This window comes from Neodiprion fabricii, chromosome 3, assembly GCF_021155785.1.
Source record: "Neodiprion fabricii isolate iyNeoFabr1 chromosome 3, iyNeoFabr1.1, whole genome shotgun sequence".
Classification (NCBI taxonomy): domain Eukaryota; kingdom Metazoa; phylum Arthropoda; class Insecta; order Hymenoptera; family Diprionidae; genus Neodiprion; species Neodiprion fabricii.
In genome coordinates this window covers 18,020,343-18,033,784 of record NC_060241.1, presented here as the reverse complement: position 1 = coordinate 18,033,784, position 13,442 = coordinate 18,020,343, and the positions used below count along the sequence as shown (strand labels likewise).

The window sequence follows — 13,442 nt, the reverse complement described above, 5'->3', positions numbered from 1 at the left end:
TTCATTGTTCGTTGCACTGCACTATTGTTCACAATTTATTTATTATTTACACTCGTTCGCCTGTTAATAGCAGCTGTGCTAATAATCCAACTGAGGCGATAGGATGCTGTCTGATAGTGCTTCGCTCGGTGTTCCGTCGCTCGAATTCACCGAGAAAGCTCGCGCTGGCGCTCGGCGTTGCCTGAGGACAGATGGGTCGAAGTTCGGATGCCGTCTCGCGTGCTTGCTGTAACAAAAAATTCAACGATGACGATCCGAATAATGTGAATAACGATTGTACGCAATGGCGTAAGAATGTGGGAGAGAGAGAGAGAGAGAGAGAGAGAGAGAGAGAGAAAATATTTTGTTGGTTTAAGTACGAAGCGAACGGGTAAAAATACGACCGAGGCATTTTTATCATGGCCGCAATATCGGAATATAGGTAGTTTAGATATTCGTTCGATGAATGTATACCTGTATCGCAGCTGCATATATATAAGTTTATAAAACCTGTATTTATTCATTGTTTTTTTTCTAACAAAGAAATAATGGCTATAAAAGTGTTGCAATGAACTTGGCCACCTTTATTGAACAAAAATTTTATCAAGTATTTTATATTCTTTGCGTCCCTGTTCTCTTATAGCCGTTATAGCGTTATAACGTTGAATTTGGATACGTAACCGCAGTTGAATTTATAGTGATTGTTGAACAGACTGTTATTGCTGTTTGTTTGGTTTTTTTTTTCAATCAATAAAATTTTTTATTACTGATATTGCGCCAAAAATACAGAACAAAATAAAAATATGACCAAAGGGAGAAATTGCTTACAGATGTTACGTACAGTATGCTAAGAAACGGGTTTACCGAAACCGAGTTAGTCCATTTGTGCGTCAGTTTGAACAAAGTGAATTTGAATTTAGTAAACCTGCAGTTCAGGGCAATGAATTTTTACCAGATTGAATTAAACATTCTGTTCTATCAACAATAATAACCTGCAGTAGGCAATTCTCGGAATTATTTTAAGTCAGATAAGTATGCAAAATTTGAACACTTGCCAAACTGTGCACGAAAACTTTTGCAAAGAAAGACGTTTACGATATTCAAAGTTAACAAAAAAGGAACTCTTAAGCCTACGAAAATTATCCGCAAAATACCTACAGATAATATCTGCAAATATCTCTGCGAATTTAATAGAAATTTTTATTTGTCAAGTACACAATATCAATTCACAGACATCTGCAAAAACATTTTGCGAAATTGTACAAATGAAACAACACGTTGCGGAATATATTTGCATGGAAAGGCATCACGTATTTAACGAAGTAAAAAAATCATTTTTGTAAAGAAAAAAAATCGCCCGATTGTCGACGGGATGCCGCAAGATGTGGCAAAACGTATTCTTGCTGCATACTCTTTGCACTCGTAGCGAGTGCGCGATCAAAAATTTTGTTAAAACTTTTCTGTACAACGTATCGCTTTCCAAAGAGATACGAATGTATTTTACATTTTCTCGTAACTATACTTTATATAGTTAAAAAAAAAAAAGAAAAAAAAGAAAGAAAGCGAAGAAAGAAACAACAAGGAATAGAACTCGAGTCGGTATAAATTTTGTGCACACGTATTTGGGAAGGAATATTTTCAAGATATCCAAGTATAATTAACGAGGCTTCGTTCGGCTGTTGCAAATTCTGCGATTACGTTACACTTGCAAGAAGTCATTGTGCCGTGCAGCAAGAATTGCCTGGCTGGAGTTTTTCGCCGGGAATAAAGAGTGACGTGATGTACAACTCAATTCCCACGTTAACGAATAACAGTGGGATATTTTACGTGTAATTCATTTCTTATACCTGAGATGATCGCTCCGCATGAACCTCTTGTTGCACACTGGACATGAGAAATTCTTTTCGCCGGTGTGAGTTCGCATGTGTCTCGCGAGTTCGTCGCTTCGGGCGAATCTCTTTCCGCATCCCGACCATCCGCATGGAAACGGCCGTTCACCTGAAACACCGAAATGTAATGGTTAAAAATACGGTGAGTTACAGTCTTGCGGCGGGTAAAACGGTGCGATTCATTTCATTACACCGAATTGTTCGTCTCGCATTTCTTGCACGGAAATATGAAACGCGTATACGTTCGCAGATAAATACAGTAATCGAATTCGCACCGAGTTCTGGCTCGACGCCAGGCGTCGCGGCGTCGATGCTTGTATCACAGTGAAACGGGATTCACGCAGAGATGGAGGAAAACGGGGAACGACGGCTTTTCGGAGTAAGGGTAAACAGATTAAATTGAATTAGCATCCGTACGAGACGTAAAGACGCAAATTAAATTCACCGGATGGTTTGATTGACAGTTTTTTTATATACAATTCTCTTCAAAAGAAGAAAAACAATTTTCAACCGATTTGGATTGCCGGTTCGGCGTATTCTGTAACAGTGTTTTTTATTTACCCGTAACGTTAGGAGCTACACGCAATTTAATTACGTTCAATAGGGTAATGTGATTGAGTATTATGCCGATAATTTGGCATAAGTATTTAGCTTTACAAGGAAATGGATAAGATTTTCGTCGGTGGGTTTCCTCTGCTTAATTTCGATCAACGCTCTGTAGAAGCTTTCAGTGGACCAAGTCACCTCTGGTATTGGATATTTTTATCCATTCTTTCGTCTGGATCGTTCAAAGAATATGAAGTTCATTGAGATGCCTGCGATGGAAACAAGTCGTGCAAAGATTCTTTTTTCATCAAACTTTGTCGCTGATGCGATAAAAATATTACAAGATTATCGGAAGAAAACGATGTCAACCGGCCAAGTCATTTGTTCAATCGTATATTTAACGGTTCATTTTCGCAATCATTTTTAAAACGCCCTGGATTATTGAAAAATTCCAACACCGGTTCATTTACTTTTTGGAGAAATGACAAAATCGGCAGAATGATATCGCAGTGATGAAATTAAGTTTTCCTAAATGGTCCATCTTCCATACTGAAAGCTAAATTTGTCAATAAAAGTATAAACTTTACTAACAAATTTAATTCAGCAATGTTTTTTTCGAGAAGTGCTGAGTTTTAATTGTTTTTGACGACAGAATCGATATCCGGAAGCCAAAATTCAATCCTTATCATTTGTATTTCATAATGGAAAATGGTTACGAAAACTGAGAGCTCTTCAATGGATGAACAAGGAGTACACGACAAAATCTGAGTAGAAGAGGGTGACGAACCAGCTAAAATACCTCTTGCAAATAAAATGCAGAGCTGCTGCAGTTTTATGTAGGTGACTGCGGATACATAGGATAATACATTTTCCCGCAGACTGCATCTCGGTCCTTTCTAAAGATTCAAAACAAGCTACTTGAAAGTTTTGCGGCGAAAATTACTGCCGCAGGTACATTTACCCCGCTTTTGCACCGCCTGCAACAAACCTTGTATAACTATGAGGCATTCCGTGCCAACATCGTCATTTTTCCAGAATCTTGTCCCAACACCTTTATTGATTAAAAAATTATTTCGAATCAATCATTTTTGCCTACGTTTTTACAAGTGCAACAACTGTTTCCACTGTTCATATAATAAATTCCGGAGAAAATTTTATCCGGTAAGCATACAAATGTACCCGTTGTATCACACGTCTTGTTTTCAACACGAATGAATAGTTCACTGATCGTAAGACAAAGAATCCGTCCGAGAAATGAAATTGTGGTACAAAATATAGTTTTATTTACTAAGAACATTATTTTTAACGATAAATGAAAAGAAAATATTGCCAACTTCAACAGGTGTCTGTTAAACGTACTTAGAAAATATTAAATAACAGATTTCTGAAAATTTAAGAAACGAATAAGGACAATTCTCGGAGTTAAAACTTCAATGACACGAATGAGAAAGGGGATCAGGATTCGAGATGGTCAGGGTCAGACGTTCAACGAGTTGGCACGGAACGCCTCATACATATATGTTGCACTCTCCAAAGCGAAGCAAAGTGCACGTACCGCTCAGAGTGTGGGCGGAGAAAAGTTTCAGCGCGCGTTATGTGAATAAGCTTTGCATGGCAGCGATTTAATCCGACCTCCTTAGACTGCGGTGGAGATGCGAGATGAGGATTCAAATTTAAGAAAGCGTGAAAATCGAAACATTACACACCAAAGCCTTCTGCGAGTGCAGAAGTGCAACGCGTTGGTAATTCAAGGTCGAAATGGAGAAAGTCCGGGACGGTCTCAAAGTTCCGAATTTGAAAAGTTCCGAAGGCGCAGAATTCCGAACTTTTTCGCGACGAAACTTAAAGTAAAGAAACAAAACTTCGAGGAATCGTCAAAGTTTCGAATGATCAGAAAACCGACGGCTCAAAGTTCCGAAATGCAAGATTCCGAAAAGTAAAGTTCCGATAGAGCAAAATTCCGAAAAGCAAAAATTCCAATTGAACAACAAACTTGAGACAAAGTTTATTGAAAATTTTATGTACTAAAAGTTTGGTTCGCAGCATTTTTAATGTTTCATTAACCATTAACTATATATTTAGCAATAACCATGTTAAAGAAAGTTTGACGCGCTATAAATAAAAATGTATGCATTATACAGAAAAAAGTTTCTAATAAATGTTACAGGAAATTTTATCATCCACAAAATCTATTGTTACTAAATTTTCGTCGGGTGCGGGTAAAAAATCAGGAAAACCAAAAATCAGAATGGTCTGCTAGCTCATTTTACTCCTTATTCTTTTCTCACTTTCGGAATTTTGTCTTTTCGGTATTTTGTCCTGTCGGAATTCCGCCTTTTCGGAACTTTGAGCGTGGGATTTTCGACCATTCGAAAGTTTGATGTTTCGTCAAAGTTTTGTTTCTTTACTTTAAGTTTCGCCACGAAGACATTCGGGATTCTGCGCTTTCGGAACTTTGACACCGCCCCGAAAGCCTGAGCACAGGAAAATTTGGATCTTTAATGTACCATTTTTATCTATGAAAAACAACTAAAGCTACTTCACGCTGAGAATCAAGAATATTGTTGAGTCGGGTCAGTTTTAGCTCATAAATATTATAGCTGGACTAACACATTTAAATTTCAGTTGGAATCGTCGTTGATGTTTTGCATTTGTTGGTTGGATAATGTGAAACATTGTGAAAAAAACTGAAAACTCCAAACTCAAATAGGAAATTCAGTTGTCGATAATTTTGAAAAATTATTCGTAGACCGAAGCTCGTGTTCTTTTATGGAAATGAATTCTATATCGGATCGCATAGAGTGAGATTTTGGTAAAATTGTGTATTTTTGAATCAAGCATAAATTTATTCATTATAATATACAATAATTTTAAATATGACGTTTTTTTTTTTTTTTAATCAACCGAAAAGCGGAGAAAAATATTTGTCGCAGACAACTCGTCGGGAATTCATCACAATCAAAATGAACATGTTTATCAAAGTGACACCTTTAGTGGAAAATCGTGGGTTGGAAAGAAAGAAATTCTCTTCGAACAGGTATTATTTGAATTAAAGGCAGATAGATTGATTTGAGTCAGAGCTTTCGGTCGTTTGTTTTATCATTTCCGTTTTTGTTTAGGCTGTACGCTCGACGCAGCCGTAGAATTGAAAAACACGGTTTCGCCATTTGATTGTGAGTTTTATGCTTGAACCATTCGTCCGATGCCCGATTTAACGCATCAAAATAATTACAGCGTTCCCGTGAAGCAGGCGAATGCTTTAACTATCCGCACACAGTCAGACCTCATCCATCTCATTTCATCTCTCCGTCTACGGTTGGTGTACAATTTCAGTAATATATTCACGTGGACGAGCAATATAGTCACGTGTATAGTCGGTATCATAAATCCGCGATTTAAGTCGCCATATTGGATTTGGGCCACGTGATGCAATTATCGGAGACGCCTGTATTATTGATTAAAACGAAATCCGTTATTAACAGTTTTGGAGGTCCTGGACAGAGACAAGATTCCCAGAACTATTATATTCCAAATGACTAATTTAGCAACTGATATGAGGTATGGTGTATTCGCTCGCAGACTCGTCTATAAGCTTAACGATGAATGTGATGCGAACGAAAATTACAGACAGAAGTCTTGGAACCTCGGACGTGGCCTTCGATTCATGTCCAAATGGGAAATACATTTCACGTTTCAAGAACTGTTCTCAGCGCATAGTCGATACGGATATACAGTACCGTTTGAGAAGGTCGTTAATTCTAATGTGCTCAAGGGGTTACATAGTCTCTATGACTTTACATCGACCATTTTTTTTGCGAGACTCGTGCTTACTTCAGCGTGCGAAATCATTAGAATCTCTCTACGCTGCTAGTAGGTACAAGCTTTTGACAAATTTCACTTAGAGCGGGCAATCAGACGAACGATCAACATCACTAGTGTACTCTAGATCAAGGGTCTCGGTTTTGAGTGATTGGAGTTGAGATAGCGGAAATTTTCAGAGAGGGTTGACGGTATGTTTTTCGGACTTTGTATTATTATATATTACGCTACTTGAGATGCAAATTGAGCGAAATGTTCGCCACAAACATTGAGAAAGTAAAACCATACTGTTTCTCGATCTTTGCTTATAATATGATCCGTCTACCACGTACTCTAACAATTATTTCCAGACACGTTATGAACGTATGACTGAACATCACTCAGTCAAGTTATCGCTAATATTGCGTTTCGATAATCAATAACAAGTTCTGGCGTGTTGAAAGAAACTTAAGCTCACCGGGAGCAACGAATGGTGAACTTGAGGTCAGATAACTCACTAACCTACATATTCGATTCGCTCGATTTCAAACCTCTGTATAGAGTAAAATCGAACGTATTTGTCCCAACCAACCGGGATTTTCCCTTGTCTACGCCAATGACTCAACCAATCGTTTTCAATCGCCACGTCGCGTAGGAAAAGTAAATAGCGGTTTACTCGGTATTTCTGAAAGTATTATAACAACTGATAACGCAACGATCGGCTTTCACTTTTCTTACACCTGGAGGAGACATTTTTTCGGAAAAATACTCGTACTCGATCGAAGTTCCGTCTGCGGACACATTTTCCAACTGTCTTTGCTTCTTTTATTTCTTTACTAGGTAAAAAATGAAAATAGTCAAGAACCGAGCGGTAATCGGATATAAAAATTTCTTTGATTTAATCCAGCCGAAAATTTTACCGTACTTTCCTTGCTTCAAGAAATTTCTGTAAATCCAAAAATATCTCAGAAACATTGCAGCTCTTTTACTTTGGCGTGAAGACGTCCTGGATTGCGTATTTCGTCACGGCTTACGGACAACTAACAACGGCACGTACTGTACAGAAAAGTATTTCGAAGGGTGCATAGAGTCTCTTTGTCACTGCAGGTACGAGTAAACAGGGTCTATGCGCGACGGTTCTCGCTCATAGAAATGCAGTACCTTATACCTTATAGGGCTTAGGTACGGCGGATCTTTTGTTGGGATAAAGGTGCAGCTGGCTAAGAAGAAGCGGCAGAGATGCACCGAGGCGAAACCTTCGGCAAATCTTGTACATAATTTACTTCTTGAACAGCCGCGTGTTCGGTCTTCGGTAAGAGGTATGTGCGCGATTATGTACCTACGTATCTCTCTACCTTCCCTATTTCACCAGAGATACCTGCACGAGTACTGTAAGGTGTGGTGTACCTACTCTACCTCCTCTACCTCCTCTACCTCCTCCGCTTATTCCTTCGCGCACCTTGCACCGTACAAAGAGATATAGCCATGCACTATACCTAGGTATTTACCATATATATATATGTATGATGTCAAGAGGTCCAATTTTTGGTCCTTGAAACGTGTTGATTTGAAAAAAACTCTACGAGACAAAAGAATCATCGTCTTCTCGCTAGCGGGACGTTGAAACGAGTCACCCTGTACGTGCAAACCCGTTGCATCTGCATTGTACATATGAGGTATTCCATACCATTTCACCTAATCGGTGAAGGTCACCGACGCCGATCTTGGTGTCAATTTTTTTCTCAATTCGTCTATCGAAAGAAAAGAACACGCGTTCGGCCGTTTTTCGATTAGGCCACTTGTGTCGATTTTATGAATTTTCCGATTTTTCAACTTTTTCGAAACAGACTTTTTTCAACTGGCTCTATCTTCAAGAGCTTTCATTCTTTTCAAAAAATTATACAAGTATAAAATGTGTCGATAAGTCCGAGCTTTCTGAGAAAAAAATTTTGAAAATTTTTCCAACCACACGATTCTAAAAATTTTTCGAAAAAAAAAAAAAATCAAAATTTTTTGAATCGCGACACCTTCGATTTTCCTGAAACTTTTTACTTGCATGCGACCAGTTGCAATCAAGTTTTCCTCCAAAGGAAATTATGGATTTCCGATTCGTTCGGGAGTTACACCATCATAAGTATCGAAAAATCAAAAAAATTAACGGAAATCAATCTTAGTGTTTTTTAATGATTCTTGAATCCCTCGAGGGATTCTTGTGAAATTCAATCTTAATCATCCTTGTCCTCTGATCTATTTGTGTAAATAAATTCAGCTCGATAGTTTCAAATTTACGTAATTTAGAGCGATTAACTCGATTTTTCAAAATTTTGTAAAATCTAAACACCTTAAGGGTTTCCTGTCAAATTTAATACCAATCGACCGCGTACGCTACCCAATTTGTGCAAAAAAAATTATAACCATCGGTTGAAATTTACGGAAGTTACAGAGCGTACAACTATTTTTGTCACATACACACACACACACACACACACGCATACTTACGGAAATTTTCCTTCGGAGAAAAACTTGATTGCAACCGGTCGAATGCAAGTAAAAAGTTTCAGGAAAATCGAAGGTGTCGCGATTCAAAAAATTTTGATTTTTTTTTTTTTTCGAAAAAATTTTAGAATCGTGTGGTTGGAAAAATTTTCGAAATTGTTTTTCAGAAAGCTCGGACTTATCGACACATTTTATACTTGTATAATTTTTTGAAAAGAATAAAAGCTCTTGAAGATAGAGCCAGTTGAAAAAAGTCTGTTTCGAAAAAGTTGAAAAATCGGAAAATTCATAAAATCGACACAAGTGGCCTAATCGAAAAACGGCCGAACGCGTGTTCTTTTCTTTCGATAGACGAATTGAGAAAAAAATTGACACCAAGATCGGCGTCGGTGACCTTCACCGATTAGGTGAAATGGTATGGAATACCTCATATGTACAATGCAGATGCAACGGGTTTGCACGTACAGGGTGACTCGTTTCAACGTCCCGCTAGCGAGAAGACGATGATTCTTTTGTGTCGTAGAGTTTTTTTCAAATCAACATGTTTCAAGGACCAAAAATTGGACCTCTTGACATCATTTTACAATCTCACATGTGGCAGCATTTGATGTATTTCGAATTGTCATAGTATTAATATTGCATAGAAATGAAGACAAGGCACGTTCGCTATACTTGAAATTATTGATTCCTAAACAAATTCTGTGACTAATGATTGCTCATGTTTTTCTTATTTATTTATTTATTTAGTTTTTCTTTTTTTTCGATCCTTGTAAAGGATAAGAGAGTAAATATCACAAAATCGGGTTATTTAATCGTCATAAATTCTTGTTCGCCTACGGACTGTTTGTCCTTCCTATGCAAGATATAAATTTTCGTATCTGTTGTGACAAGCTGTGCAATGACCTAGAAAAAAATTGTCTGAAATAACTTTCCCACGCCATTCGCAAGATATGAAATTAATATTAAAGTTGTACCAGTGTCGCTGAGGTATTATCGCGCAGATACGGCATCTTATCTTCCTTCACTCATTTTGAAATATCATTGTGATTTACATTTAATTGCGCCTGTGTCGTTCATCACGCGCGCGTACAACGTCTGCAAATAGTTCAAATCGCAAGGTGATGTTAAACTTCTCCTGTTTTTTTTTTTCCAACGTTTTTATTACTTTACAACTTACGAACAAATAATAACGCGGAAAAAATGAATCACGTATTTTTAGGTAATCGTATATGACTTCTCTAAATATATTTGCATTTTCATCGTCGTAATTCACTACACTTCGCTTCGTGAAAAAAATCAACGTGTACATTTCAAGTACATTTTCGCTTCACTGTAAAACCAATCGCTACTTTGTCACATATCCTGTCGAAATCCACGTCACCGATAATAAATTTATCTGCGTACAGTGATATTCGCGTACACGTAACCCTTGATATAATCATTTCCAACGAATATCAAAAAAATGTGACCTAATTATTTTTAAACACTTTACTTTATTTACACAAGTTTGTAAAGCGGTAGGTTTTTTCTATTCCAAAAAACGTCCCTTAAGCGAACATTGAGGCATTAAAAATGCAGCGGCGGTCAGACTTTCAAATTATTGCAATGAATTCACAAGAAGTGAATCATAGGGTGAAAAAAGAGTTTTTTAATTAATTACAGCCTATGATGTAATTAGTTGTAGAATGCGATAAGTTTACTCCTTGTTTCTTTGCAATACCGAGATACGTTTACCAATAGTTTATTTCGAATTCAATACCCCGTCTAGATGGGACTCGGTATCTGCTGACAATGTGTGTGACAGAGAGAGAGGGAGAGGGGGAGAGAGGATATCTATTCCGAAGGTCGTTTACGGAAGTTTGTCTGTGTTGTTCGCCAGGTGTAGGTATAATTCAATACTAGAAGTTCCATGTCCGCCTACAAGCGGGAAGGACGCAAGACTGGAGAGTATAAAGAGCGAGACGAAGATGAAGACGAAGAAGAAGAAGAGAGGAGGAGGAGGAGGATGATGATGATAAAAAAGAGAAATAAAGCATGCGGGTTTAACGCACTCCCGCAAGGAGAGACGCTGCGGTTATACGTGCCGGCAAAACTTTAAACCCATCGAGTGACAAACGATGCGCGTCGGTATTGCCAAGCGGACGTCACACCCGCGCAATTCTATTTAATAAGCATAGTCACACAGCCGAGCAACGAATCATCTATCAACGAAAGTTTTACCTGCCCGAAAGATCTTTTTCGCGGTTTATCATTCTCGTCCGTGAACTTTTTCACGGCTGCAACTATTTTTAAATCGACTCGATTGATTTGATGAATATTTTTCTGCCTTCTCGGTGCTTGATTTTGTTTATTTATTTATTTTTATTTTTATTTATTTTTTTTTTCCACCGATGATGGCGGATGAGATATTCGTCAATGGTTATTATTCGAAACTGTTCAGCGGTGACTGTGTTGACGAATGATCCGTAAAGTGGATTGATTCGTTCAAACTTGGTAAAGATTCTCGGATTGTCGAAAATTCGTGAAAATTTTTTTATTAAGCTCCGTTTAAATCCGTTAAGACTGATCGAAAATTGATGGGAAATTCTTTAAAACTCAAACGTTTTCATCGCACTTTATTGAAATTAAACGATGTCACCTTCGTCGTTTTGAACTCCGATCGCGTTCTATTTATGGATTAGTCAGGAAATGAATTTATTCATACCTTAACTTTAGGTATACGCATTGAAGAGCAAATTCTTGAGGTATGTACGTCAATATGAGTTTACCTGCATGTGAGTTGAATAAAACAAGTTAAAATATTAGCGTTTGTACGTCAGTAAATGTCTTGCTAAAAAAAAAGGGGGGGGGGAGGATTAGCAAACAAAGATTAAAATCACTGGCACTGATCGTAAGAATTTAGATTTTCGCATTCGCTGAAGAGTTGAATGTTCGTTTCTGAGGTAAAACAAAAAAAAAATTACCAATACGCGATGCGTAAACAACAAATTGTGCTTGGAATAACGGAGGAAAAATATGGGACAGATTTGATCTAAATAAAAATAAAAAAAAAAAAAAAAAACGTAGAAAAATTAGATAAAAAAAAAAGAGGGGGACTTCCAACCTCGATTTCTACGCTTTTTTTCGACGCAATAAAAATGCAGTTATACCCGTTAGCGAAGTGAATTAGAATTGGCAAACGCGTGCTTACGTGCGTATAAGGCATTCGATAAATGCGAACCCGATCGGCGGTCTTTAATCGGCGCCTCCGCCTCGCCTCGGGCCGGTATGAAAACTTGTTTAAATCATCATCTCTATATAAAGTACACGGCTCGCAAGCAACGCGGCCTGTGATGACTGTGCGATAGTGTTTGCTCGGTATGACGTTGTAGAAATTCACGGATTGTAACTATGCAAAAAATCGGAATTTATCGTTTCTCGTTATCTCTCCTCGCGCACATGCCGTCTGTTTTAACTACTCGCTGCAGTCGTCTAGCGATTTTTACCGACATGATGCTCGATTCAACTTGTTGCGGCATGTTTCAAGTTTTCTGACGCCGCGTTTTACGCAAGTTCGGAAGTCACTTTTTATTCTGTATAAAACTGGAATGACGTTAACGTGTTTTTCCGACAGTGTATTTTACGCAAATTCACTCTTATGCGGCCAAATTTCGATCGATCTTTTTCTACTTCATCATTCGGTTCGACGAATAATGAAAACAATGCGTTACTAACATTAATATCGTATTTTTATCCACGGATTTCTAGATCCATCATCCAGTGAATCAGTAAAACTAAGAGAGATTCAATTTTCTTAAATTCCACTGGATATTCTAGTAGAATGAATATCGTTACGATTCAAAGTAATATTTGTTTTTATTTTCAGTTAATTTTCACGTCAGTTTTGCGTTTGTGTAATTCCATTACACACGTAGCCAAAGGGTTGTCCTTAACAGGTTTGTTTTCGAATTTTCATGCTCCCAGGGGCTTAAACGCTTCTGAAAATGTGATGAATGAATAAATGAAAATCATTCGGATAAAAACATGTATTTTCCATTATTCTCGATATATTCATAAACGACTTACAAAATTTCAAGGAGCAAAAAAAGTTTGTCCCATCTTATTTCCACAAGATACTTCGATCACAACTTAGAGTTTATATATGGAGCTTAAATTGTCAGGTAATTTTTTTTTTTTAATCAATTTGAGATCGTTTTAGCCTCTGGGATCATGAAAATTGAAAAACAACCCTAATGTAGGTACTAGACGTAATGCGCGTAAGAAAACCTTATTTATACACCGATAGAAATTTCAAGTTCCGGTTACCTCAGTCCTCAACTATTTTCATTTTTTACCACAATCGAAAAATATAGTTCTATGTACAAAATAAAAATCAGTTTTCTAGCCGTTACCACAAAGTCTAGTATCCGTTACTGTTCCAACAATATTCAAACAGTTTCTTTTAACGATACCCGTTTTACAGAATTTTTCTCAGTGTTAGGATAAATGAATTCAAGCTCGACTGTCTATCGACATTGATGATCGAGGCGCAAGGTAAGCAATTGCGCTACGGATCCGAATCCCCAACATCATTATCGTCATCGTCATCGTTGTGCAGGCCTTGTTCTAAGGCAATTCGAAAATCTTCCACGAGCGCTTCGCGAATTCGCGCAAGAGGCGGCTAATCTTAGATCGGGCTAAAAATGAACAAGTGTAGAATATATAGTCACTGTCACGCGCTCTGTAGGTCAATGC

The 13,442-nt window shown here is 37.7% G+C and overlaps 1 protein-coding gene and 1 long non-coding RNA gene across 3 annotated transcripts in view; both read right to left on the bottom strand.

Moving 5' to 3' along the window:
- Positions 1-13,442, bottom strand: part of LOC124177676 (asparagine-rich zinc finger protein AZF1-like) — a 47,937-nt gene continuing 34,495 nt past the window's right edge. For both annotated transcript variants that reach the window (XM_046560312.1, XM_046560313.1), the window contains 2 exons: positions 1,827-1,977; positions 1-226 (listed from right to left, as the gene is read on the bottom strand). In XM_046560312.1, the coding sequence (XP_046416268.1) occupies positions 79-226; positions 1,827-1,977 (299 nt within the window). In that variant the 3' untranslated portion in view covers positions 1-78. The remainder of the gene's footprint in view (positions 227-1,826; positions 1,978-13,442) is intronic.
- On the bottom strand, positions 8,597-11,836 carry LOC124177677. Its single transcript, XR_006869651.1, has 3 exons — positions 11,824-11,836; positions 9,293-9,295; positions 8,597-8,734 (listed from the first exon to the last, which is right to left on the bottom strand). It is a non-coding gene; the product is annotated as an uncharacterized LOC124177677 (long non-coding RNA).